Source organism: Lepidochelys kempii, chromosome 1 (genome assembly GCF_965140285.1).
Source record: "Lepidochelys kempii isolate rLepKem1 chromosome 1, rLepKem1.hap1, whole genome shotgun sequence".
NCBI lineage: Eukaryota > Metazoa > Chordata > Testudines > Cheloniidae > Lepidochelys > Lepidochelys kempii.
Window position 1 is genome coordinate 61,338,563 of NC_136380.1, and position 25,541 is coordinate 61,364,103.

Below are 25,541 nucleotides of genomic sequence, written 5' to 3' on the forward strand. Positions count from 1 at the left end.
CTGCATGGCAGAGGGGAACTTTGAGAAGACCTATAACATATAGACTGTTAAGTTTATACGAATGAATAAATAAATGCTCACTTGGGCTTTCCTCTCTCTGTCAGCTGGAGTATCTGTCCAAATTGACTTATCTCCTGATTTCTCATCTGTTCTTCTCTTGAAAGTTCTTGGGCCCAATCCAAAGCCTTTCAATTCTGGTGGAAGCTCAGTCATCCAAGACTCCCTTGAAACTTGCTTGGACCCATCCTTTAAGAAAAAAAATTACAATTTATTTATTTTTAACTTTCCACTATGGATTCTTCTAGATAACATTTTCTTAAGCGCTACAGTCATTTAGCATCTTCAATACATATAGATGGGCTTGCTAAAATTCACACAAACTTTTTTAGGACAAGAAAACACGCACAGTCAAAAGTATTAACTTACGTCATCTGAAGAAGTAAGTTTTTCTTTCATTCGCTGAGCTCTGCGTTCAAAGTCTCTAGTTACATTGGATTCTACTGGTCCTTTTGCAGGCATTGGACCTATGACAGCATCTTCCTCACTGCTATCTGTTGCCTTCCAAAAATAAAATAAGATATCAACCATAATAGGTCACTACAGAAATATTTTTAACTACATAAATTGTATGCTATTGTCTCCCTAATGGTTCATATAAACCCAACTCTTCTCAAACATGCCTGTCACCAATAATTTCTTTCAATATTCAGAAAGAAGAAGTGTATTATAAATAAACATTACTTATACATCCAAGCATTTAAAAGCTGTGCAGTCCCAGCTCTTACTCCCATTGCCTTTAATAGGAACCAGATTATTTCTAATCTCTACACTTCTGAAAGTGTCATCAGTGGTGGTCAGTAGAACTCTTGCCTGAGAGACATTAATAATGCACTTTTTTTAAAGATGTGTAGAATATTCAACATCAAGATATCATCTTTTGATACTCTGCTCACTCTCCTGAAGCTCTTAGTGATAAATGATTATCAGATACAAGTGAAATGTACACGTACAACTCTGATATCATGGGCACCAATATATCCTCCATTGCCGCCATCAGCATTCTTAATGTATTGCCATAGGTGTGCCTAGCATTTTACATAGCAAGAAAAGAGCTTAGAATTTAAGCTGATTATAGCAAGACTGGATGTTGGGAGGAGAATAACAGGAAAAGGTGGGGGTGGAAAGAAGGAAGGAATACACAGAATACAGTTATGGGATTGCTTCACTGGTACAGCATATGCTATGCTAGTTCCTACTTAAGGTTTGGGGTTTTTTTTAAATTCCCTTTCAGCATTGTTTAAAATGGAATTTATATTACTTGAAGGATTGTTGGAAAAAAAGTCAGATCTGAAGAAGGCTGGATGGAGTACAGAATAAAGGGAGACATTCTAGGTGTAGAGTGCTGAATGGGAGATGGCGCAAAAGTTCTTTTAAGAGAAAAGAACTACCATGCCTGCAGACGCTCCAGGTAAACAAAATGAAAATGTATTAGATATTCAATGATTTCATAGAGTTTAAAATCATCAAATTATGGTGTAGACCCGTTTATAAGCTGACCCCCGCTCTTTGATGCGTCACTTTTTTACCAAAAAATATTTGGCTTCTGAACGAATATATATAGTAAGTTAGGTGAAAATGAAAGGACACAGGTTCTGTGAAAGAGACAGGCGAGTGACAAGTGATGAGCTGTAGGAAGTGGCAGAGTTGTGCAAAGCCTTGAAAATGAGAATAAGGAGTTTGACGCTGATGTAAAGGTGGGGCCTGTTAAGTGGGACAGATGCATTCAAGTGGCAGAGGAGAGTGATGGTATCTATTGGTAACCTACAAGGCAACAGCAGGGTTGGCATAGTCCAGAGGAGCGAGCTTGAGTGGAGAACAATCTGGTGTTGGTAGGGAAGTAACACAACCACTGTGGGCAAGGCTACCTCCTACTAGAGACAGGGGCAACAACATGACCAACAGTCCTAGGTACCCCGAGAACCATCCCAATAGACAAAAGTGTCCCCACCTCCAGTCGATAAGGAAAACCACGGACCCAATCTGGATATTTTGTAAAGGAAGATGTGGCAGGCTTTAGACACCCCGTGAATGTTGGAGGAAGGTGTCACGGAGTGTGGGGGAGTCCAGGCCCTGCACCCCTCTTCCTGGGATTCGCTGCGACTCTCAGCCAGCCAGTAAAACAGAAGGTTTATTGGACAATAGGAACACAGTCTAAAACAGAGCTTGTGGGTACAATCAGGACCCCTCAGTCAAGTCCTTCTGGGGGGCAGGGAGCTTAGACCCCAGTCCTGGGGTTCCCTGCGTTCCACTACTCAGCCCAAAACTGAAACCAAACCCCACCCCAGCAGGCTCTCTCCTGCAGCCTTTGTCCAGTTTCCCGGGCAGAGGTGTTACCTACCCCTCCCCTTCCTGCTCAGGTTACAGGCTCTCAGGTCTCCCACTCCCAGTGAAACTCCCCTGCCACATTCCCAGGTCAACACTCCCCACTCCATGCTGCGTCACATCTCTTCCCCCCCCTTCGAGACTGAACTGAGCAGGGTCACTCTGACCAGTGACCTGGGGAGTTCAGGGCCCCTTCTCCGGGACAACGCATCCACTATCATGTTGGCACTTCCCTTCGCAAGGACCACGTCCATGTCATAATCCTGCAGGAGCAGGCTCCACCTCAGGAGTTTGGCGTAGGCTCCTTTCATCTAGTGCAGCCAGGTCAGGGGAGAGTGGTCTGTGTACAGGGTGAAGTGTCGCCCAAAGAGATATGGCTCTAGTTTCTTGAGGGCCCACACCATGGCCAGGCATTCCTTCTTGATGGCCACGTAGTGTTGCTCCCGGGGTAGCAACTTCTTGCTCAGGAACACGATGGGTTGTCTCTCCCACTTTTCATCCTCCTGCATTAACACCGCCCCCAGTCCCATGTCTGAGGCGTCGGTGAACACCATAAAGGGCTTGTCAAAGTCTGGGTTTGCCAGAACTGGACCACTGACTAGAGCCTCCTTCAGTGCCCGGAAAGCCTCCTGGCACTGCTTGGTCCAGACCACCTTGTCTGGCTTCCCCTTCTTGCATAGCTCGGTGATGGGGGTAGCTATGGCACTAAAGTGGGGCACAAACCTTCGATAGGTTTCAGAGTAACAGCCGTGTTAGTCTGTATTCGCAAAAAGAAAAGGAGTACTTGTGGCACCTTAGAGACTAACCAATTTATTTGAGCATGAGCTTTCGTGAGCTACAGCTCACTTCATCGGATGCATGCCGTGGAAACTGCAGCAGACTTTATTTATACAATAAACAAAGTCTGCTGCAGTTTCCACGGCATGCATCCGATGAAGTGAGCTGTAGCTCACGAAAGCTCATGCTCAAATAAATTGGTTAGTCTCTAAGGTGCCACAAGTACTCCTTTTCTTTTTGCGAAACCTTCGATAGTATCCTGCCAACCCAATAAAGGCTTGGACCTGCTTTTTGGTGTGGGGAGCAGGCCAGTCTCTGATCACCTCCGCCATAGCTGGTTCCGACTTTAGGTGGCTGCTCCCCACCCAATAGCCCACGTAAGATACTTCAGCTATCCCCACCTTGCATTTCTCAGCTTTTATGGTCAGCCCAGCCTCCTGGAGTCGGTCCAGCACTTATCTAACCTAAGACACATGGTCTTCCCAGGTCTGGCTAAAGACATAGATGTCATCAATATACGCCACGGCAAAACTCTCCATCCCCCTTAATAGCTGATCTACCAGGCGCTAGAAGGTGGCCGGCACTCCCTTGAGGCCGAATCATAGAATATCAGGGTTGGAAGGGACCTCAGGAGGTCATCTAGTCCAACCCCCTGCTCAAAGCAGGACTGATCCCCATTTAAATCATCCCAGCCAGGGCTTTGTCAAGCCTGACCTTAAAAACTTCTAAGGAAGGAGATTCCACCACCTCCCTAGGTAACGCATTCCAGTGTTTCACCACCCTCCTAGTGAAAATTTTCCTAATATCCAACCTAAATCTCCCCCACTGCAACTTGAGACCATTACTCCTTGTTCTGTCATCTGCTACCACTGAGAACAGTCTAGAGCCATCCTTTTTGGAACCCCCTTTCAGGTAGTTGAAAGCAGCTATCAAATCCCCCCTCATTCTTCTCTTCCGCAGACTAAACAATCCCAGTTCCCTCAGCCTCTCCTCATAAATCATGTGTTCCAGTCCCTTAATCATTTTTGTTGCCCTCCGCTGGACTCTTTCCAATTTTTCCACATCCTTCTTGTAGTGTGGGGCCCAAAACTGGACACAGTACTCCAGATGAGGCCTCACCAATGTCGAATAGAGGGGGACGATCACGTCCCTTGATCTGCTGGCAATGCCCCTACTTATACATCCCAAAATGCCATTGGCCTTCTTGGCAACAAGGGCACACTGTTGACTCATATCCAGCTTCTCGTCCACTGTAACCCCTAGGTCCTTCTCTGCAGAACTGCTGCCGAGCCATTCGGTCCCTAGTCTGTAGCGGTGCATTGGATTCTTCCGTCTTAAGTGCAGGACTCTGCACTTATCCTTGTTGAACCTCATCAGATTTCTTTTGGCCCAATCCTCCAATTTGTCTAGGTCCTTCTGTATCCTATCGCTACCCTCCAGCGTATCTACCACTCCTCCCAGTTTAGTGTCATCTGCAAACTTGCTGAGGGTGCAATCTACACCATCCTCCAGATCATTTATGAGGATATTGAACAAAACTGGCTCCAGGACCGACCCTTGGGGCACTCCACTTGATACCGGCTGCCAACTAGACATGGAGCCATTGATCACTACCCGTTGAGCCCGACAATCTAGCCAGCTTTCTATCCACCTTATAGTCCATTCATCCAGCCCATACTACTTTAACTTGCTGGCAAGAATACTGTGGGAGACGGTGTCAAAAGCTTTGCTAAAGTCAAGGAACAACACGTCCACTGCTTTCCCTTCATCCACAGAGCAAGTTATCTCATCATAGAAGGCAATTAGATTAGTCAAGCATGACTTGCCCTTGGTGAATCCATGCTGACTGTTCCTGATCACTTTCCTCTCCCTTAAGTGCTTCAGAATTGATTTCTTGAGGACCTGCTCCATGATTTTTCCAGGGACTGAGGTGAGGCTGACTAGCCTGTAGTTCCCAGGATCCTCCTCCTTCCCTTTTAAAGATGGGCACTACATTAGCCTTTTTCCAGTCGTCCGGGACTTCCCCCGATCGCCATGAGTTTTCAAAGATAATGGCCAATGGCTCTGCCATCACATCCGCCAACTCCTTTAGCACTCTCTGATGCAACGCATCCGGCCCCATGGACTTGTGCACGTCCAGCTTTTCGAAAGGCAGGGTCAGGAACTCAGAGCCCCAGAGGGGTGATAAAGGCCGATTTCAGCCAGGCATCTGCATCCAGCGGCACTTGCCAGTAGCCCTTTGTAAGATGCATATGGTGGTAAGGTACCGAGCTCCTCCCAATTTGTCTAGGAGTTCATCAGGCCTGGGCATGGGGTAGGCATCAGATACAGTGATGGCACTGAGCTTCCGATAGTCCACACAGAACCGGATCGACCCGTCCTTTTTGGGGATCAGCACCACCGGTGAGGCCCAAGGGCTGGATCACCCCCAAAGCCAGCATGTCCCTGACCGCTCTTTCCAGGTCCTGAGCAGTTTTCCCTGTGACTCGGAAGGGGGAGCATCTTATCGGCGGGTGAGATCCAGTCTGCACCTGGTGGACAGTCAGATTAGTGCGTCCAGGCTGGTTGGAAAACAGCTGTTGGTATGGATGCAGCACCCCCCTGATCTCAGCTTGCTGGGCAGGGGTTAGCTGATCTGAGAGGGGAATTGTTTCCAGGGGTGAACCAGCTCTGGTCCCAGGGAATAGATCTACTAAAGGGTCATCTCCCTGCTCCTCCCAATGTCCACACATGGCCAACACCACATTCCCTCTGGCATAATATGGCTACATCATATTCACATGGTACACCCAGCGGTGGTGCACCCCGTTAGACATCTCCACCACATAGTTTACCTCATTTAGCTGCTTGACAACCTTGAAAGGGCCCTCCCAGGCGACCTGTAGTTTGTTCTCTCTCATGGGGATGAGAACCATCACCTGATCCCCGGTGGTGTAGGCACGGGCCCGCGCTGTGTGGTCATACCACACCTTCTGCTTCTTCTGGGCTCTGGCCAGATTCTCCCTGGCCAGGCCCATGAGTTCAGCAAGTCTCTCTCGGAAGATCGGGACATACTCCACCACTGACTCTCCATTGGGAGTGGCCTTCCTCTCCCATTAGTCTCTCATCAGGTCCAGGGAGCCCCTTACTCTCCTTCCATATAACAGTTCGAAAGGTAGACTCCTGGGGTACCTCCCTGTACGCGAACAGCAGGTGAGGTAAGTACCTGTCCCAATCCTGCGGATGCTGGTTCATAAAGGTTTTCAGCATCATCTTTAGCATCCCACTGAACCCCTCCACCAGCCCATTGGACTGGGTTTGATAAGCTGAGGCCCAGTTGTGCCGGACCCCACATTTCTCCCACAAGCACCGGAGCAGGGCTCACATGAAATTGGATCCTTGGTCTGTCAAGACTTCCTTGGGGAACCCCACTCGGCTGAAAATGGTAAGGAGCGCATCTGCCACGGTGTCTGCTTCAATGGAAGCGAAGGGCACTGCCTCTGGGTAGCGGGGGCAAAATCTACCACCACCAGAATGTATTTCTTCCCTGACTGGGTTGTCTTGGGGAGAGGTCCCACTATGTCCATGGCCACCTTCTGGAAAGGCTCCTCTATGATGCGCAAAGGTTTCAAAGCTGCTTTCCCCTTGTCCCAGGCCTTCCCCACCCTCTGACAGGGGTCACAGGATCGGCAATACTGCCAGACAGTGGTAAAGACCCCAGGCCAGTTAAAGTTCTGTAGCAACCTCTGCCGGGTGTGCCAGATTCCCTGGTGCCCCGAGAGGGGGATGTCATGGGCCAGGTACAGTAGCTTGTGGCGATACTTCTGGGGGACCACCAGCTGCCTCCTGATCCCACAGGACTCCACTTCTCCTGGGGGAGCCCATTCTCGGTACAGGAACCCCTTCTCCCACAAAAACCTCTCCTGGCAACCTCTCCTCATGGTCTGTACCACACTGAGGTCTGTCAGGTCACTGAGCTTCTGCAAGGAGGGATCTTTCTGCAACTCGGCCTGGAACTCAGCGGCTAGGGAAGGGATGGGGATCGGTTCCCTCTCATTGGCTGGGTCTGAGGCCACAGCCTCTCTGAGCCATGCCCCTCGGTGCTCCCTCCCCACCAGGGTAGGGTTCTGCACCTCCGGTGTAGTACCCTCCCCAAGGTCGGGGCAGAGTGCCCCTCGCCGGCTCTGGCTATGGGTCATAACCAGGGCGGTCTGGGGGTTGCTTGGCCAGTCCTCTAGGTCCCCCTCCCTCATCAAAACCTCAGTGGGCAAATGGTGGTGTACCCCCATGTCCTTGGGGCCCTCCTTGGCCCCCCATTTCAGGTGTACCCTGGCCACGGGCACCTTGAATGGGGTCCCACCCACCCCCGTCAGGGTCAGGTAGGTGTTGGGCACCACCTGATCTGGGGCCACCACCTCGGGCCGGGCCAGCGTCACCTCCGCACCAGTATCCCAGTATCCATTGACCTTTCTCCCATCCACCTCCAGGGGAACAAGGCACTCGCTCCACAGGGACAGCCCCGCGCCCACCCTGTAAACAGAGAACCCTGAGTCCAGAGCATCGAGCCCTCTGGAGGAGCTGGCCTGGGGTACTCTTCTCTCCTGAGCAGGTGGCAAGCTGGCAGCCCCCCTTGCCTGGGCCGTCTGCCCCTCGTCCAGGTGGGTCCCTACCCAGTTAACCCTGGGTAGGTTGGGTCTGCTCAGTCTGTCCCTGAGCCTGGGGCACTGGGTCCGTACGTGGCCTCTCTGGCCACAGTGATAGCAGCTCATGTCATGTTGGTCCCCTCGAGCGGGTTGGATGGTCCTGACGCCATGTGTTCCCTTTGGGAGGGGTTCTCCATATTTCCCCGCTGGGAGGTCCCATGGTGACTCACTCTCTGCATCATGGGGGGCCTGTTCTTTTGGGTCTCCTCCCTGCTACCCCCTGACCAACTGTTCACAAACTCGTCTGCCAGCTGCCCTGCATGCTGTGGGTTCTCTAGATTTTTGTCCACCAGCCTCAGCTCGGAAGGGCACTGTTCATACAGTTGCTCCAGTACAATTAGGTCAAGCAGGTCCTCTTTAGCTTGGGCCCCAGCCGTCCACTTGCGGGCATATCCCTGCATTCAGTTGACCAGTTGTACGTATGTAACCTCAGGCGTTTTACGTGACTTCGGAACCTTTTCCGGTACATCTCGGGGGTCAGCCCAAACTCACGGAGCAGGGCCTTTTCGAACAGTTCGTAGTCCCCGCCTCCTCCCCTTTCATTCGGCTGTACACCTCCACAGCTTTGGGGTCCAGTAAGGGGGTGAGAAACTGGAGCCTGTCTGCAGGGTCAACCCTGTGCATCTCACAGGCATTCTCAAAGGCTGTCAGGAAGCTATCTACGTCTTCCCCCTCCTTACGCTGGGCCAGGAAGCACTTATCAAAGCTCCTTACAGTCTTGGGTCCCCCCAACTCACCGCAGCCGGGTCCCCACTGCTCCTCAGCCTGGCCAGCTCCAGCTCATGCTGTCTCTGCTTCTCTTCATGCTGCCTCTGTTTCTCCTTCTCCTCCTGTTGACGTTGCTTCTCCTCATGCTGACGCTGCTTTTCATGATCCTCCAGCTCCCTCATTTTCAGCTCCCTCTCCCATTCCAGCCAACTCCACGCCAGTGATGGGGAGCTCCGCCGGGAGGATCTCCTGCTGGCTGCCAGGGTCAGGGTGCCCTCAGTATTCGCTGGACTTCCCCCACCCCTCCCCTAGGCATAGGTAGGAAGGGTCTCGGGATGTCCTTGGCAGCAGTCTGACCACTCCCAGCCCGGTCAGGCCCCAGGGCCCACGCTGCGTCCACTGGGCGGCTTCCCTCAGGGACAGGGATCGGGTCATCCAACCGATCCTTCTCCTCCAACTGGGCAATCAGCTGTGCCTTAGTGGACCTCCCAATGTGCAGCCCCCTCTGCCTGCACAGCTCCACCAGGTCGCTCTTAAGGCATTTAGCATACATATCCCTGCTGGCCACTCGCAGGCCTGTGCAGCTTTCCATGGTTTTCAGGAAGAACCCCTAGGGTGCCAGTCCTTCTTGAGGTCACCTCCGCTTTGCCCCTGGGACCGCTCGCTGCAATCCCCCAGGGGACCCTGTTACTGCAAAAGTCCTCTCTGGTCACACACTCCCAGGGGTTAACCACCCCCTGAAACAGTCTCTCTCTGAATCTTCAGCACGCTTGGTCCCCGTCAATCCCCCTTAATTTTACTGTTCCCCAGACACTTACTGCAGGAAGCGCCATTCACGGGGTGCAGTACATCCCACCTCTGCCACCAGCTGTCACGGAGTGTGGGGGAGTCCGGGCCCTGCACCCCTCTTCCTGGGATTCACTGTGACTCTCAGCCAGCCAGTAAAACAGAAGGTTTATTGGACAATAGGAACACAGTCTAAAACAGAGCTTGTGGGTACAACCAGGACCCCTGAGTCAAGTCCTTCTGGGGGGCAGGGAGCTTAGACCCCAGCCCTGGGGTTCCCTGTGTTCCACCACTCAGCCCAAAACTGAAACCAACCCCCCCCCCCCCACCCCAGCAGACTCTCTCCTGCAGCCTTTGTCCAGTTTCCTGGGCAGAGGTGTTACCTACCCCTCCCACTCCTGGCTCAGGTTACAGGCTCTCAGGTCTCCCATCCCCAGTGAAACTCCCCTGGCACATTCCCAGGTCAACACTCCCCTCTCCCTGCTGCGTCACAGAAGGCAAGAGAGTAGGAGGACAATGAGGTTGTGGGCCCACAAAACTGACACAACTGTAGAATTATCTAATATGATGGAGAAAGGAAAGGAGGGATTTATTTGGGTATGAGATGGTTTTGGCATGCTGAGTTTAAGTTGACAGGTGGGCTTCCAAACAGTGGATGAGGCAGTGGCAGAAGAGAGTGGAGAGAAAAACACACCACATTTCAGTGTAAAATAAGTTACTCACCTTGTGCAGTAAGGCGGGTTCTTCGAGATGTGTGTCACTATGGGTTCTCCACTGCAGGTGTGCTTGCCTCCCTGCATTGCTGATTGGAGAACTTCAGTAGTAGTGTCGATCAGACAGCAGATGTGGGCTAACCCCCCTCAGTTCCTTCTCTACCGCAGAGTCATAGACAAGAACCCTGGAGTACAGGGGAGGAGGGTGGTTTGTGGAGCACCCACGGGGAACACATCTTGAAGAACCATCATTACTGCACAAGATGAGTAACTTCTTTGAGTGGTGTTCGTATGGGTGCTCCACTGCAGGTAACTCCCATGCACTACCCTTATTAGCAGGTTGGGTCTTTGGAGTTGGGTCAGTTACAGATGACTGTATTGTGGAGCTGAAGATGACATAGGAGGGGGAAACCTTTGTCCTATCCAGGTAGAAGGCTACGGTTTAGGTTGTGTGTGCGAGTAGGAAGTCACGGCTGCAGGAAGAGGTTTACTATACTGTTGAGGAACCTTTTCGTGGTTGGGTGTGATAGTACTGAGTATCCCTCTACTGGTTGGTGGAAGGCTGTTCTAGCTGCTAGGTGCAGCTATCTGAGAGCTTAGAGATAGTCCTGATCTTTTTAGGGCCAGTGCCTAGGCTAAGAGATGTGGAAGATGTCAGGGATATTTGTTGGGAAGTACACCGACTCCGAAACCTGAACCATTTTTGCTGGTAAGTATGTCATGTTGAGGACTTTTTACTGTGTAATAATACCTCTTGTACCTCCTTGGAGCAGGAGCTTTCTAGGTGTTGGAACCAAGAAGGAGCCATGCCTCAAAGCGAAGAAACCCTACACCTCAGCCTGGGGAATATCCTCTGCTCTCTGAGAGGAGGTAGAGTGGCTGGGAGAGGGATCAATGAGCACACTGGAAGCTATGACAGGTAAGAATACCAAGTCTGTCTTGGCCAAGTAGGATGATCAGTATGATGTGCTCCATCTCTTTTTTTTTATTTTCAGCAGGACAGTAGGGGAAAAGGAGGAAAGGCAGAGAGAAGGTCCCAGTCCCAAGGGAGGAGGAGAGCATCGCTCAGAAAATGTTATCCTATTCCAGCTCTGGAGCAGTAGCGTGGGCATTTCTTGTTCAGGTAAGTGACAAACAGACCTATGGTCAGTGTCTCCCACCACCCTAATAGAGTGTGAAGTATTTCTGGGTCTTGCTCCTACTTGTGGCTCTGTGGGAATTCCCGACTGAGACTGTCTGCTATCGAGAGTTGTGTGCCTAGGAGGTAAGCTGCTGACAGTGTGACTTCGTGGAAGACGCATCAGTTCCACAGTCTCATTGCCTCTGCACAGAGGGAAGGTGAACTGGCTCCCCCTGGTCAATTTATTTAGTACATACAGGCTATGTTGCCTGTTAAGACTCTTGTGTGCGACCCTTTCATCAGTGGGACGAAGTGGGCACAGGCATTCCTGACCGCCTTTAGCTCAAGGAGCTTCATGTAAAGGGCTATCTTTGTGGGTAACCACGTGCCTTGTGTTGTGAGGTCATTTAAATGTGAACCCCACTCTCTGAGCGATGTGTCCGGAAGGGGTGGGGGGAAAGTTGTGAGAAGGGGGTCGCTTTTCCAACGTTGCCTGTGTCTTTCCACCACTCTAAGGAGTTCTTGATCCTGGTGGGTAGTGACAGGGGTTTGTCTAGTCTGTCCCTGTTTGGTCTGTAAACTGAACTGAACCACATATGCGAGACTTCCCATGCAATGCCTCCAGGTGGTATTACAGCTGTGCTTGCAGCCATTTGCCCCAAGAGTTGGAGGGAGTGTTTGGCTGATATTTGTGGGCTGCTTTGTATGGTCTCTGAGTGTGGCCAGGGAGAGAAATCTGTGTTGAGGTAGAAGAGGTCTGGCCTGTAATGGGTCGAGGTTGGCACCTATGAATTCCAGGTTTTGCACTGGAACAAGGGTTGACTTTTGGCTGGTGATCTGTAGACCCAGTTCTGTGAACAAGTGCATTGCAGCTTTAGTGACTCAGTGAGCCTCTTGGAGGGATAGGGCTCTGAGAAGACAATCATCCAGATAACAGTAAATTGTGATCCCCTGGGAGCATAAGCGTGTGGCCACTACTGAGAGAACCTTGGAAAATATTCTCAGGGCCAATGATAGCCCGAAAGGGAATAGCCTTTACTGGTAGTGTCTTGTCCTAGAGTGAATCTGAGAAATCATCTGTGAGAGGGTAAGATTGCGATACAGAAGTAGGCATTCTGAAAGTCAAGGGCTGAAAACCAATCATCCTATTCCAACATTGGGATGATCATTGCTAGAGTGATCTCGAATTTTTGAGCTTTGACAATCTTGTTGAGAACTCTGCAGTCTATTATGGATCTCCAACCTCTCTTCCTATTGAGAATTAGGAAATATCAAGAGTAGAATCCTTTGCCTCATAGATGTTGAGGTACTGCTTCTATGGCTTCTAATCGGAGGAGACTATTAACCTCTTGGCATAGTAAACTCTCATGAGAAGGTTCACTGAAAAGGGACACGGAAGGGTGTTGGAGAGGGCAGGGATGTAAAATGGATAGAGTACCCACTGCGAATGATCTCTAGGATACATTGGTCCAATACTGTTCGTTTCCAGATGCTGCATAACATTGTCAACCAGTGGCCAAATGTCAACCAATGGCTGTAGCAGTTGGAGGAAGTGGTCTATTGACACCTCAACCAACACATCAAAATTGGTGCTTGGATGTAGACTGCTAGGATGAGACAGATTGTGGGCCAGATGGTTTACATCTTGAAAATTCGTTTTTCTTCCTCTGTGGCTTGCAGTAATATTGAGGTAGGTATTGGGAGATGCGTGGTTTGTTCTGGGGCTGCAGACTACACTTCCTCTTTTGTCCTGGCATGTAGATGCCCATGAACAGAGAGTGGTCCAAGAATCTTCAAGGTGTGAAGAGAGGCATGAGTCTTTTCCACTAAGAGCTTAGTGCATTCAAAGGGAAGGTCTCCAACGGTTGATTGTACCTCCTTCGGGAATCCCTACAGATGGAGCCATGACACCCATGGCATCACCACCACGGTGGAGAAGGACTTGGCCAATGTGTTGGTTGCATTGAAGACAGATTGTAGCATTGTCTTTCTACTAACTGTCCCTCCTGGATAATGGCCTTAAATTGGTTGAAATGTGACTCAGGCAGCTGCTCAATAAAATCGTTCAGTTTTGAATAATTTATGTAGTCGTATTTTTCTGTCAGGGCTTGGTAATTGGCAATTTGAAACTGAAGAATGGCTGAGGAGTTCACCTTCCTTCCAAAGACATTCAAATGCTTCCAGTCACTATCGTAGGGAGTGAACCTCTTCTGTGTTGATGGACACAGGAACTACAGACGCTCCCCGATTTACTCAATCGTTCCGTTCTGGAAAGCCTTGCGTAACTAGAATTTCGCGTAAGTCAGAAACGTATACCCGAATGTTACGCAAAAAACAAACAAACCACCCCACTCCTCTTTCTAGCTTATGGAACTTTTTCCGTAAGTGCAAATTTGCGTAAGTTGGGTCTTGTGTAACCCAGGGAGCCTCTGTAATAGCGTCCTCCACAATGGACTTAGGTGGAGGGTGGGAGAAGAGGAATTCAGTCTCCCTTGCTGGGACATATTTTTTGTCCGGTCGTTTGCAGGTAGGTGCCACCAATGCTGGGGTTTGCCAAATGATTCTTGCCAGGTACAGAATGGCCTTGTTAATAGGGCAATCTTTGAAAACTAGGATGAACGGAGTATGTCCAGGAGATGATGGTGGGTGTCCGTGACTTCCTCCAGCAGTATTTGGAGCATGTCTGCCACTCTCTTTGCTAGATCCTGGAAGAGACTAAAGTCCCCAGTCAGAGACAGTGAGGGAGGCATGACTGCCTCATCTGGGGAGGAGGATCTGGTCCTTGGGGTCACTTCTTTCTCAGCACTGCCCTCCTGTTCTTCCACAATTTCTTCTGGAGGTTCTGAAGCTCTGGACACTGCAGCTAAAGGGGTGCATCTCGAGGGTTCTCAAGTGGGGCCAGAAGCTCGAGAGGCATGCTGGCGATAGGCAGCCCAAGGGTCCCAGTATGGCCACTGTGGTGGCAGAGAGCATGGTGGTGCCCATGCCAAGATGGTGGGGCCATCTGAAGGAATGCTCGAGGGTCCTGTTGATATTGAACTCTGTAAGGAGCCTGGGAGGAGTACTGTGATGCTACCTCCTTGGGTTTGCTATCTGAGCCCTCACTAGAGGGCGGGGGAGTGGGGAGGACTCCTGTGCTGGGCAAAGACTCAGTGCAAAGGTGCTGGTACCAAGAAGAGGCTCTGGTACATCAGATACATGGAGGTCCCTAGAATGTTGGAATTCTGGTGGGACTGACTGACTGGCTGCCACTGGCAGTACTGGGGGAGATGGGGATCTTGTCTGTACTGGCTGCTCTGGTGCTGGATGAGGTGTTGATGTTGGTATCGATGTAGACTTTTGAACCGGCAATGCCTTTGTAGCAGAGTGCTTATTCCTGTCCTCGTGACTCAGTGCCTCTGCCCATCGGGTCCATAGGCTTCTCAACTCTACCAGCCACTGCGAACTTCCATGAGCCATGGGTACTGGACTGGGATAGTCTTGCTGCTGATAGTACTGAGCATGCCAGAGAGCGCTTGTGGCTCTCTCAGGGCTCACTGTGGTGGACTTCCTTCTTCGACGATTCGTGAGAGGGATTAGCAGCTTGTTTCTTTGACCTGCAACCTTTAGATGTTGAGGGCTGTAGCAAAGACTCACATCTGCCAGGTGACTTGTGGTGGAGGGCCAGAGAGGGTCAGAGAGCCACCTCCATGAAAATCTTCTGTCTGGGCTTTCTATCCTTATGAGAGTGGGACCTGAATTGGTGGCTGAGATCATCCTTTTGTTGAATGTGGCCTTCCACAAAGCAGCAAATGAACTGGGAGTACTTGTCTGAGGTAGGGATCACCTCTTTGCAAGAGAGGCACTTCTTGAAGACCAGTGAACTGGGCATACCCCATTGGAGGAAGGGTCCACAACGGGGGAGGGCGGGAATGGGGAAAAAAATTTAAAAAAAAATTGAGAAAATTAAGGGGAAAAATTACTACACTAAGTACTAACTATGTAAATGCAAAAACAAAAGCAATTGTTGTAGTGGACTGCAAATAGCTACATCTTGAGCCAGGGGTGGTTGAGAAGGAACTGAGCAGGGTTAGCGTGTGTGCACTGACTAGTCTCATCGCAGGGCACAAGGAGAGACAGCACATGTACTGACCTAACGGACATGGCTACCGAAAGTTCTCTGATCAGCAGCACAGGGATGCAAGCACACCTACAGTGGAGCAATCATAGGGCCACTACTCGAAGAAGGCGGCCATTTGAGACCATAATCCTGGATGGGGTCACCCTGATCTATAGCACACAGAGAGAAAGAATGGCCAAGGATAAAACCCTGTTGGAAACTGACCACTAGTGGGAGCAGGAAGAGGTGGAAAAACTGAAGCAACACTCCAAAAGTTAGCGAGAGAGAGAGTGAGTGTGTGTGTGAGGTATAGAGTCATGAAACGAGGGAAGAGTTGAAAAGGATGTTGTGACTACCTGCATCCAATGGAGTTGAAAGGCTGAAGAGGACAAAGATGATTATCCTTTCATAACCCTAATAGTGTGTGCATATAATGGTATTATCTCTTCTCTTTTTACCCTAAAGCTTTTTCACTGATTTTAAACTGTAAGTATTGAATAAACTACCACTGTGGTATTTTGTTGTTTCTCAGGATGTGGCCAAAGAGGCTAGAAAAAAAAATGTGGAACAAAAGTTTAAAAGATTTCACAAGTTATCATAAGCGCTTTGAAGATGAAAGATAAAGAAACTCTGCTAGGTTTTAATCGAAGTCCATCTTGTTTCCTTGCTCATTAATGTTAAGTTTAACACACTCCTACCTCCTGTCCCCAAATACATGCACTTAAACAAATCTAAAAAATACACAGGTATTGTGAGATAATTCAATACACAATTACAGTGAAGAGGAGTCGACAGAATAAGCTGTCTCTACAGATAACAAAAACCTCCTCTTGCCAAACTGAATAGTAAAAAAAAGTTATTTTAATGTAGAAAATGCATACCCTCTACAACTGTGCAATAAGTGTTATAGGAACAAATCGCATCATCCCAGTTAACACACGAAAAGATTATAAAAATTTTTACCTGTTGAAACTAGAAGAAAATCTCTGCAATAAATTAAGTTTCTTTGTTACAAACACTTCACTTGACACATGATCTGGAGGTCCCTATTTAACAATGGAGGAATTTTTATACTTTTTTGTTTGAAATGTAGAAACAGCCAAATTTTGATATCTCTGCAACCAGACATTTGTCAATATGACAAACTGCTTAATCATTATTTGCAGTTAGGAATATTTTTAAACAGCAGACTATCATTCTTCATTATAAATTGTGACAATACGGGCTGTAGGAGGTAGCAGAATGGTCACAGCACAAAGTGCTAATAAAAAAAGCTTGGTTTCAGAACAGCACTTACACTCTAGTAGGCTGGGGTCTTGCACTGAAAATTGAAACACTTCAGAACAACAGAATAAGGAAAAGTTGGTACAAACATGTGCTAACGTTTACCTGAAACAATTACGTGTGTTATGACACTGAACATTTGGCAACAATTCTGTCACATATTTTACACTTTCCCTACCAGTATATATTACCTTGGAGCAGGGCTCCCTGCTAAGTCACATACCAGTGTGAGTTAGGCATTCAGAGGTAGTAGTGAGAAAGGAAAGACACGAAGGGCAACGGGAGGGAGTAATGGAGAGCAGAATTTTGAAAAAAATCTCAAATAGGGAGGAGAGTAAATGGGAAGAAAAATGACCATTTCCCATCCTAAAGCACACCATGATCTGACCAGTAATTGAAGAGGACATGCAGAGGAGGAGGGGGAGCGCTTGTGCCCAATTTTTACTTCCTTAGGATAGATAAAGGAGGCATGTAAAGGTATATCCATTTTTTTTTTACTTTTTTAAAAACATACAATTCAGGCCCCATCTACATAGAACCACTGACATATCACAAAAGACAAGAGCAACTGAGAAGATATGCAAAAAGAAAAGGAGTACCAATGGCACCTTAGAGACTAACCAATTTATTTGAGCATAAGCTTTCGTGAGCTACAGCTCACTTCATCAGATGCAGAGATGAGATTTTAGACATGTTTAAAACTGTGGCGTTTAAGCTCAATACAAAATGAACACTTTGGAGAAACTGTCATTGTTAAATATTCAACACCCCTCTCCTTCAAAATAAGTGTGAGATCTCATATTAACTAGTCTAACAGCTCTTTATATCTAGTATGAGAATCATCTGAGCCCAGCACTAATCAGCTTTCAGGATTTCTCTCCAGCCACTGCAGGAGTTCAGGGACAGATGGTAGTTTGGGAAGCAGCCCCAGATTACTGCCTCTGTTCACAGTGCAAGAGTGAAGTTTCCAGGTGTGGGTTGGTTGGGAATTTGCTGTATCCCTCACGACTCAACTGTCAATGGGCACTGTCCCAGACTTCTGGGAATGTAGTTTAGAACCCATCAAGCCAGGCTAGCCATGCTGACCACCTGGCTGTCTCTCTCCCAGAGCCAGGGAAGTGAATACCATCTATTTGGGATTTACTTGCATTTTGGGTCCTGGGAAGGGAAGCTTGTTTGAACTGTGCCACAATACCCTCTAGGGGAGAGACTATCATACCAGAAGAGAAAGTGAGGTGACGTTTGTTTGACTACAAGTCCACAGGCTTGGCTTTTTTATTTAATTCTGTCTACAAACACCCATCCTCCAGCAAAACCAAGAAAGAGCAGACTTTGTGATAAAGAATAAGAAGTTTGACACCATTTTATAACACCTGCTGTTTGCACCCTCATCCCTCCTTTCCCCCAAACCTCACAACATTTCCTCTCCTTTGGCCAGCTCCTTACTTTTATCCTCTTGCTCCTCACCAACTCCCTGTCTTGATGTTTTCTTCCAACTCACTTGTTAGATAAGTGAACTTAGACTGTAAACTCTACAGGGCAGGGATTATTTCTTTTCTAAATTCTTTGAAGTGCCTAGCATGCTCAAGCACAAGATAAATGAAAAGGTGGGCAGAGAAACTTACTTTTCCTCTGCACAATCCCTTTCAGACAGGATTCTGCAGTTACAGTTCAGAAGCTACTTGATTATCATTGATTGTTTATACTGCAATGGCACCCAAAATGAGCCAGATATTTTAGACCATAAACTCTACAGGACAGGGATTTGTCTTGCTCTGTAGGTGGAAAGCAAGATCTACTGTATTAAAAAGTTATTTCAGTGGGCTTTGGATCAGGTCATCAGTTAGAATCCTTCAGATGCCAATGCACTATAAATACAAGATAGATCAGTGCCATTTCAGTTTTTACAAACCTGGGTATGGAATTCTGAAGAAATAGAAGATCCTATGGAACAGCTGTTATCTTCAGTATACTGTGTAGGCTTCCTAAAACCAGGTGGCAAAGCAGGACCTATAACAGGCCTCAAAGAAAAAAAAAGAATTATTTCCCTTCCCTAATTAAAAAAAAGAATCAGCATGAAAAGCACATTTAAGTAACAACTTTTTATTGTTTGCAGCAAGAATCAGTATTTGAACAGTTCAGTAAAGTGGTAAAGTTGAATGTGTATTCTCTTGTAAAGTCACATTTTCATTGATCGTCATACATTTTCATCTTTCTATGTATTACATACACAAGGGGGATATCAACTTGAAAAAGCACACTTCCATCTCCATGTTCCAGATTTTTAAAGTTATCACTTAAAAAAAAAAAAAAACAAACCACAAGCAGGTACTGTCTTTATTAAATACTTTCCATCTGCTTATCAATATGACCTCCACTATCCACGTTTTTGTGCAATCAAAAATAGCTCATTAAAGTTTAAGGCCAGAAGGGACCAGCAAATCACCAAGTCTGACCTCCTGTATATTCACAGGTCAACAACATTACCCAGCACCCACACACTAAACTCAACAACCAAAATTAGACTAGAGGATCATTAGGCTATTATGTGCCACAGGCAGAGAACAAGAGGGACTGAGGTGCACCACTGCTTGAGGCCCCTTTTATGGCAGGGAAATGATTAAATGAGATATACCCAGATAATCCTGTCAAATGACTCGCACAAGGTGCAAACCCCCAACATCACTGACAGTCTGACCCGGGGGGAAATTCCTTCCTGACCCTGCATATGATAATCCCTTAGACCATAGGTGCTGACTGTTTTTTGCCTGTGGGTGCTTTTGAAGAAAAACAGAGAGAGAGAGAGAGAGACAGAGAGTGTGTGTGGGGGGGTGCTCTGCCAGTTTTGGGAGAAGGCTATTTTCAGCATATTTACACATTTCTTTATTCTAGTTATTGAATAGGTCTATCATTGGTATCTTTACTATTTGAATAATGATTAAATTATTATGAACTACATAATTAAATTATATTAAGATCATTGCAATCACCTTCAAGCTGTCTTCACTAACATCCCAGTTTAAAGACATTATGTCTCACTGGAGCTTTCTGGATGAAACTGTCAGCAATCTTATTTACATCTAGGTTCCCTGTTATTACTGAATTGCACATTAAGGACAGCTACATTATTCAGTTGTATCTGTCCCATTGATGACTGGAGATAAGTTTTAAGTCTTCTGAAGCAGGAAAATGAGCATTCCACAGTTCAGAATGATACAGGCACAGTGAAAAGGATTCTTATGAATTGGCAGTACTCTGGAAAGATAGCGCTTCCAGAGTACAGCAAATGACTCCAAGATGTGTCTCTTGATTTATGCACCATCATTTTGTATGTATTGTTGGGTTTCTATTTTGCCATGTGCATTATTTTGCATTTAACATTGAATTTCATCTGCCATTTTGCTACCAAATCACCCAGTTTTGTGAGATCCCTTGTAACTCTTTGCAGACTGTTTTGGACTTATCTTGAATAATTTTGTATCATCTGCAAACTTTGTCACCTCACTGTTTACCCCTTTTTGCAGAGCATTTATGAATATGCTGAACAGCACTGATCCCAGACCAGTACAAGCCCCTTGGGGGACACCACTATTTACTTCTCTCCATTCTGAAAATGGACCATTTATTCCTCCCCTTTGTTTCCTATCTTTTAACTGGAGTGCCTGGGAATGTCTTCAGGATCATCTGAGGATCCTTAATGTAATGACAAGCGTTTTGTTATTGTAATCACCCTGTCTCTGTTTATAAACAAACTGCCTGCCCCAAGAGCAGAGTTGTTAGCAGCACAGAACTCATCACATTCCACACTGAAGCTCTGACTCCTGGGAACTGAGCACCCACTAGCTTTTTTTCCCATGGGTGCTTGAGTCCCAGAGCACCTACGGAGTCAGGGTCTATGCATAAGACCAGGGGTGGGCAAACTTTTCGGCCCAAGGGCCACATCGGGGTTGCGAAACAGTATGGAGGATCGGGTAGGGAAGGCTGTGCCTCTGGAAACAGCCTGCCCCTACCCCCCCGCCCCCTCCCACTTCCCATCCCCTGACTGTCCCCCTCAGAACTCCCTGGCTCCTTGTCCCGGGACCCCCGCCCCTAACCGTCCCCCCGCTCCAGGACCCCACCCCCTATCAAACCCCCCCTGTCCCCTGACTGCCCCGACCTCTATCCACACCTCTACCCCCGACAGGCCCTCTCAACCCATCCAGCCCCCCCCACTCCTTGTCCCCTGACTGCCCCCTCCTGAGACCCCACCCCCTATCCACCCCCCCGCTCCCTGTCTCCTGACCGCCCCCCCCCCCCCCGAACCTCCGTCCCCTGACTGCCCCGCAGGACCTCCTGCCCCTTATTCAACCCCCCCCACCCCCTTACCATGCCGCAGCGGCAGGACAGGCTTATTGGAAAGCCTGGGAGGTGGCTGCAGGAGAGGGGGGACAGTGTGGGAAGGGAGGGGAGCTCAAGGGCCGGGCAAGCCACTCCCGCGGGCCGGTCCCACAGGCCTGATGTGGCCCATGGGACCATCTCTGCGTTAGACCCTCAACATGTTAGTAAGAGCCAGCCAGCCAAGCACCTGAGAGAAAATGCTCAGTGACACTTCAGAGTCCTGGCCCCCCACACCCAATGTCCCATCTCCAGTTTTGGCCATTCCTGATGCTTCAAAGGAGATTTAAAAAAACAAAAAAAAAAAAAAAAACACAACCCAGAAGACACTGGGGGGAAAAATAATACCTTCCTAACTCCTGCAGATGGCTGGCTGAAACCCTAAACATAAGATTTTAGGAACAGAGGAAATGAGCCCCAGTGCCATTGAATTATGCTTTTATTAAATCTGGTATAATCTAATCAATCAAGCCTTGCAGCAGTGATGCTATTGCCAAGACTTCAAGCAAAACAAACAAAATCGTACCAGACCTATAGTCAGAGGATTACACCTACTAACAAAAAGGAGATAGAACAAGGGGCGTATGTGTAAACAGGGGGCACCTGCAAGGTTCAGGGGCAATCCTCCCCCGAGAAGCCAGCCTGCTGTAGCAGGAGTGCTAGGAGGGGAAGGGTGCCGATAATTCTACTAAAAGAAAAGGAGTACTTGTGGCACCTTAGAGACTAACCAATTTATTTGAGCATAAGCTTTCATGAGCTACAGCTCACTTCATCGGATGCATACCGTGGAAACTGCAGCAGACTTTATATACACACAGAGAATATGAAACAATACCTCCTCCCACCCCACTGTCCTGCTGGTAATAGCTTATCTAAAGTGATCATCAGGTTGGGCCATTTCCAGCACAAATCCAGGTTTTCTCACCCTCCAGGTGCCACAAGTACTCCTTTTCTTTTTGCGAATACAGACTAACACGGCTGTTACTCTGAAACCGATAATTCTACTGTGGCACTGCCCTTAGCTAGAGAGCTCCATCTTTCATTGCAGCCTCCGGCTTACAAGTGTCTGCTAAATGTGAAGCTCCACCCCCATCTAGCTGCTGGAAGAGAGAAGCAGCTTTTTGGCTTCTCTTCTGCTTTCTCACGACTAAGGCAGTATCCACACAGGAAGGCTTTTTGGTATAACCGAAGTGTGAATTTAAAACAAACACATTTATACTGGCGGTACCCCTTATTTTGGCGGAAGAGTGCCTTTCTTGGTTTAGCTTACGTTGCTTGGGGAGGGGTGTCCGCCAAACAAGAGGAAGCTACTCTGCCTACGACACTGTAGCCGGAGTGTGATTGTGAGTGCGGGTAGACAGACCTGTGCTAGCTCCGGCAGATCTAGCACACTAAGTCACGGGGATGTTGCCACACTGACAGCGGCTTGGGCTAGCTGCCTGAGTCCAAGCCTGCCGAAGCCCTTAGTCCAAGCTTGGGTGGTTAGCCCTAGCTGCTGCCTATGCTGCAGTGTCCGCTCTGCAATTTTTAGCACGCTAGCTGAGGCAGAGTTAGCATGAGTCTGTCTACCCGTGCTGAGAATCACACCCCAGCTGCAGTGCAGATGTTCCCTCATAGTCCAGAGTAGGGTATCTATGCTGGGGGTTATACCTGTATAACCCATAAAACTTCCCCATGTCGACAAAGCCAGAGAGAGGGGCAGGCCTCCGCTACTCTACCCCCTCCCACCTTGTAGGCTGTTCCAAGGAGTGGGTAGGAAAATGGTTTTCAATATTCTACACGTCCCACAGCCTCCATTTCTGTGGTGTCTTCTGTATGAAGAACTCTGCTGCTGCTGCTCAGGGCTTTCCTCAGCAGCATGGAGCGGACATGATTTTTGACAGCTTCCTGGCTGCCCAGATCATCTCGAACAGCAAGTGCGAATCTGAGTGAAATCTTGTTAATATGCTCTTCTGTTTGGCACAGCTTTGCTGTTTTTCTACAGACTCAGGCAGAAAACAGGGCTGCTGTTTACTTTTTGCACATATGCAGAAGATTATTTTTAGAAATATAAGGGCAGGAAACAATATTTTTTAAAATGAAATTTTAAGTTATGCAAAAAAATCGATGCATCGAGGACCCCCTACTTGCCTGAGAGTTTCCGCATTAGTCACTGGATTTTTCAAGCCATAGCTATTATTATGGTTGAAAATGCACTCTCTTTTCCAATCCTATTTTTCTGAGGCTTAATTTCTTCAAAATTTGTACATTTGGGGCTAAAACGTCTTATGTTTGTTTTCAACTCTGATTTTAATTTTTTTCCGAAAATATTCACAAATTGAATTTTCATATTATAATTTCGTTAGAGAGGGATATTCTTTTCAAAACTAAAGAAAATGGTTCATTTATATTTTGTACTTGACTAACTCAAAAAAGGTGTTTTAAAAGCTGAAAATTGTCATATATACAGTGCTCAATTAAGAATATATGCTTTGACAAATTTGAAAGATGTGTCTGAGAAATAAAGATGTTCAAAAGGAGTGGGGGATATATTATACAAGGCATAAACAGTACATCCACACACACTTATGAGCCAATCATACATTGGGATATCCATGCACTGAAATCAACATGCATCATTTTGTTTCAGTAATTATGGACTAGATTGAGCAGATTGTAATCTGACCAGAATAAGGGGCACTGTGTTGTTTTGTTGCCCCTGGAACAGCCCAGGAGGGAGACTGCAACTAGGCATCACAATCTCCTTCCCACTCTCCCCACTGATTTGGTGAGGGAGTAAATGGCATCAGATCTATACCAGTCACATCATGTGCTCCCCAATGTGCCAGCATAGTTACCCTGCCAGTGCACTGGGGAGCGGTAGAAGAGAGACAAGGCTCTGCCTGGTCCATGCCCTTTTCACACATTTGCTCAAAAAGGGGAGATGGTAGCTCTGCAAAGTCTGTTTCTCTCAAGGTGCAAGGGGATCCCTTTAATGCCCCTTTGCTCCCTTGTGCCAGCACACAGGATGGGGCACAATCTGGCCCCATATGTTCAGTTAATGCACATTAGCCCTAACTGTGCTTTGTTTAATTTGACCATTTAGAAGCAAGTCACTAAAGAAAAAAAAAATCTGGGAGGGGAGGGGACTAAAAGACTTTAAGACACTCTTAATACAGTATATTCTCCTTAATAGCAATCCTGATACTAGCAACTTTTGGTTACTGGCAAGATTTTGCTGGTAATCGATCCTATTCCATTAACATCAATGTAAATGGAATTTGGAGATTGGCAACAGCATGCTGCTTATTAGGAATCTTTCTTTTTTTTTAAAAGAACAACTGCACATAGGTTTGCGGGCTGCAGTCGGGGAAGGAACCGCTGGGATGTGCTGTGTACACCCTGCACACAGGCTTGCATGTGCTTCCCCTGGCTGCAAGCCTGGATAACTGTCTGTGGCAGGTGCTCAGTCCATCCCAGTACTTCCTTCTGGGACAGCTGCCTGGCAAATCAGCCTGTTCACATGGACCACACAGGAGGTAAGTGGCTGTGGACTGGCACGTGAGGATGTGGTCAGGGGAACAGTGGAGAGGGGAAATGCAGCACAGATGTCGGAGCTGCATGGTACTGCTCCCTGAACTCTCCAGGCTGTGCCCTGCTGGGGGTATGCACTGTTGAAGGAAGGAAGTGCTGGGACATACTGAGCCCCAACCTTTGGAGAGTTCAGGGAGAGGTATGGTGCAGCCCCAATGGTCACCAGCATCTCTGATCCCCAGAGAAAGCCCCAGCATCCAGACTGCAGCTTCCATCCCTGCTGCTGCCCTGCCTGTAGCCAGGCTTACAGGACTGCGGCCAGGAAAGGCATGTCCAAGCACTTCTTTCCCTGGGTGCTACCTCAGAAACCTGCCTTTCACTTATTAGCAACTGACAGTAATACAGTACCAACTTTTTGCTGGCAACCAAGGGATTGCTAGTAAGCGGAATCTACTTTATGTCAGAAAGTAGAAGTGAAAAGTGCACAGTTCATTGCTCTTTAGTGCACCTTTAAATGGCTGCCTTTCCCCCTCTGGGCCCAATCCTGCTAGCCATGTTCACATGAGTAGTCCCGTCGACATCAAGAGGACTAACTGAGACTAACTGTGTAAAGCTTTCAGGAGCAGACCCTTTGGCTGTTTTATTAGAGATTCTATTTTTATATGGCTGAAAGAATGTCTCTTGTCCAATGAAACATGTTTTCAGTATTATTTGTGCTGTGGTAGTACCCAGGACCCCACCGTGCAGGGTGCTGGTTCGCATTTACTTGCATTTATACAATAATAACCGGGAGAAGAAGGGTAACAGTCACATAGAGTTGTTATTGATGTGCACAACTAGATGGTCCCAAATAATCTAAAGAGAAAAAAAAAAACAAATAAATAATAAAATCAGCTTTCCCCAGCTGCTGTCCCACCTAGCCATTGTTTGGCTGACTTCCTTTATGTGTGACAGCAGAAATCGTTCCTTGAGGAGGGATTTGAAGGATGAGAGGGTAATGGTCTTTATAATGAAAGCAAGCGCTGAGGTACCATATGTTACCCTGAAATAATTATACCAGCTATTTATACTACTTTTAACTACACATTTGGAGACAGTTTTAT

At 47.7% G+C, this 25,541-nt stretch overlaps 2 protein-coding genes across 9 annotated transcripts in view; one reads left to right on the top strand and one right to left on the bottom strand.

Moving 5' to 3' along the window:
* The window catches only part of LOC144930624 (uncharacterized), a 459,911-nt gene that overhangs the window by 227,921 nt on the left and 206,449 nt on the right, over nucleotides 1-25,541 (top strand). The window lies entirely within an intron of this gene.
* GPALPP1 (GPALPP motifs containing 1) overlaps nucleotides 1-25,541 on the bottom strand; it is a 37,973-nt gene that overhangs the window by 2,729 nt on the left and 9,703 nt on the right. For 3 of the 8 annotated variants that reach the window (XM_073344914.2, XM_073344934.1, XM_073344905.2), the window contains 3 exons: nucleotides 18,464-18,572; nucleotides 427-558; nucleotides 82-246 (listed from right to left, as the gene is read on the bottom strand). In XM_073344914.2, the coding sequence (XP_073201015.1) occupies nucleotides 82-246; nucleotides 427-558; nucleotides 18,464-18,572 (406 nt within the window). The remainder of the gene's footprint in view (nucleotides 1-81; nucleotides 247-426; nucleotides 559-18,463; nucleotides 18,573-25,541) is intronic. The other 5 variants (XM_073344953.2, XM_073344972.2, XM_073344944.2 and 2 more) reach the window with 2 other exon arrangements.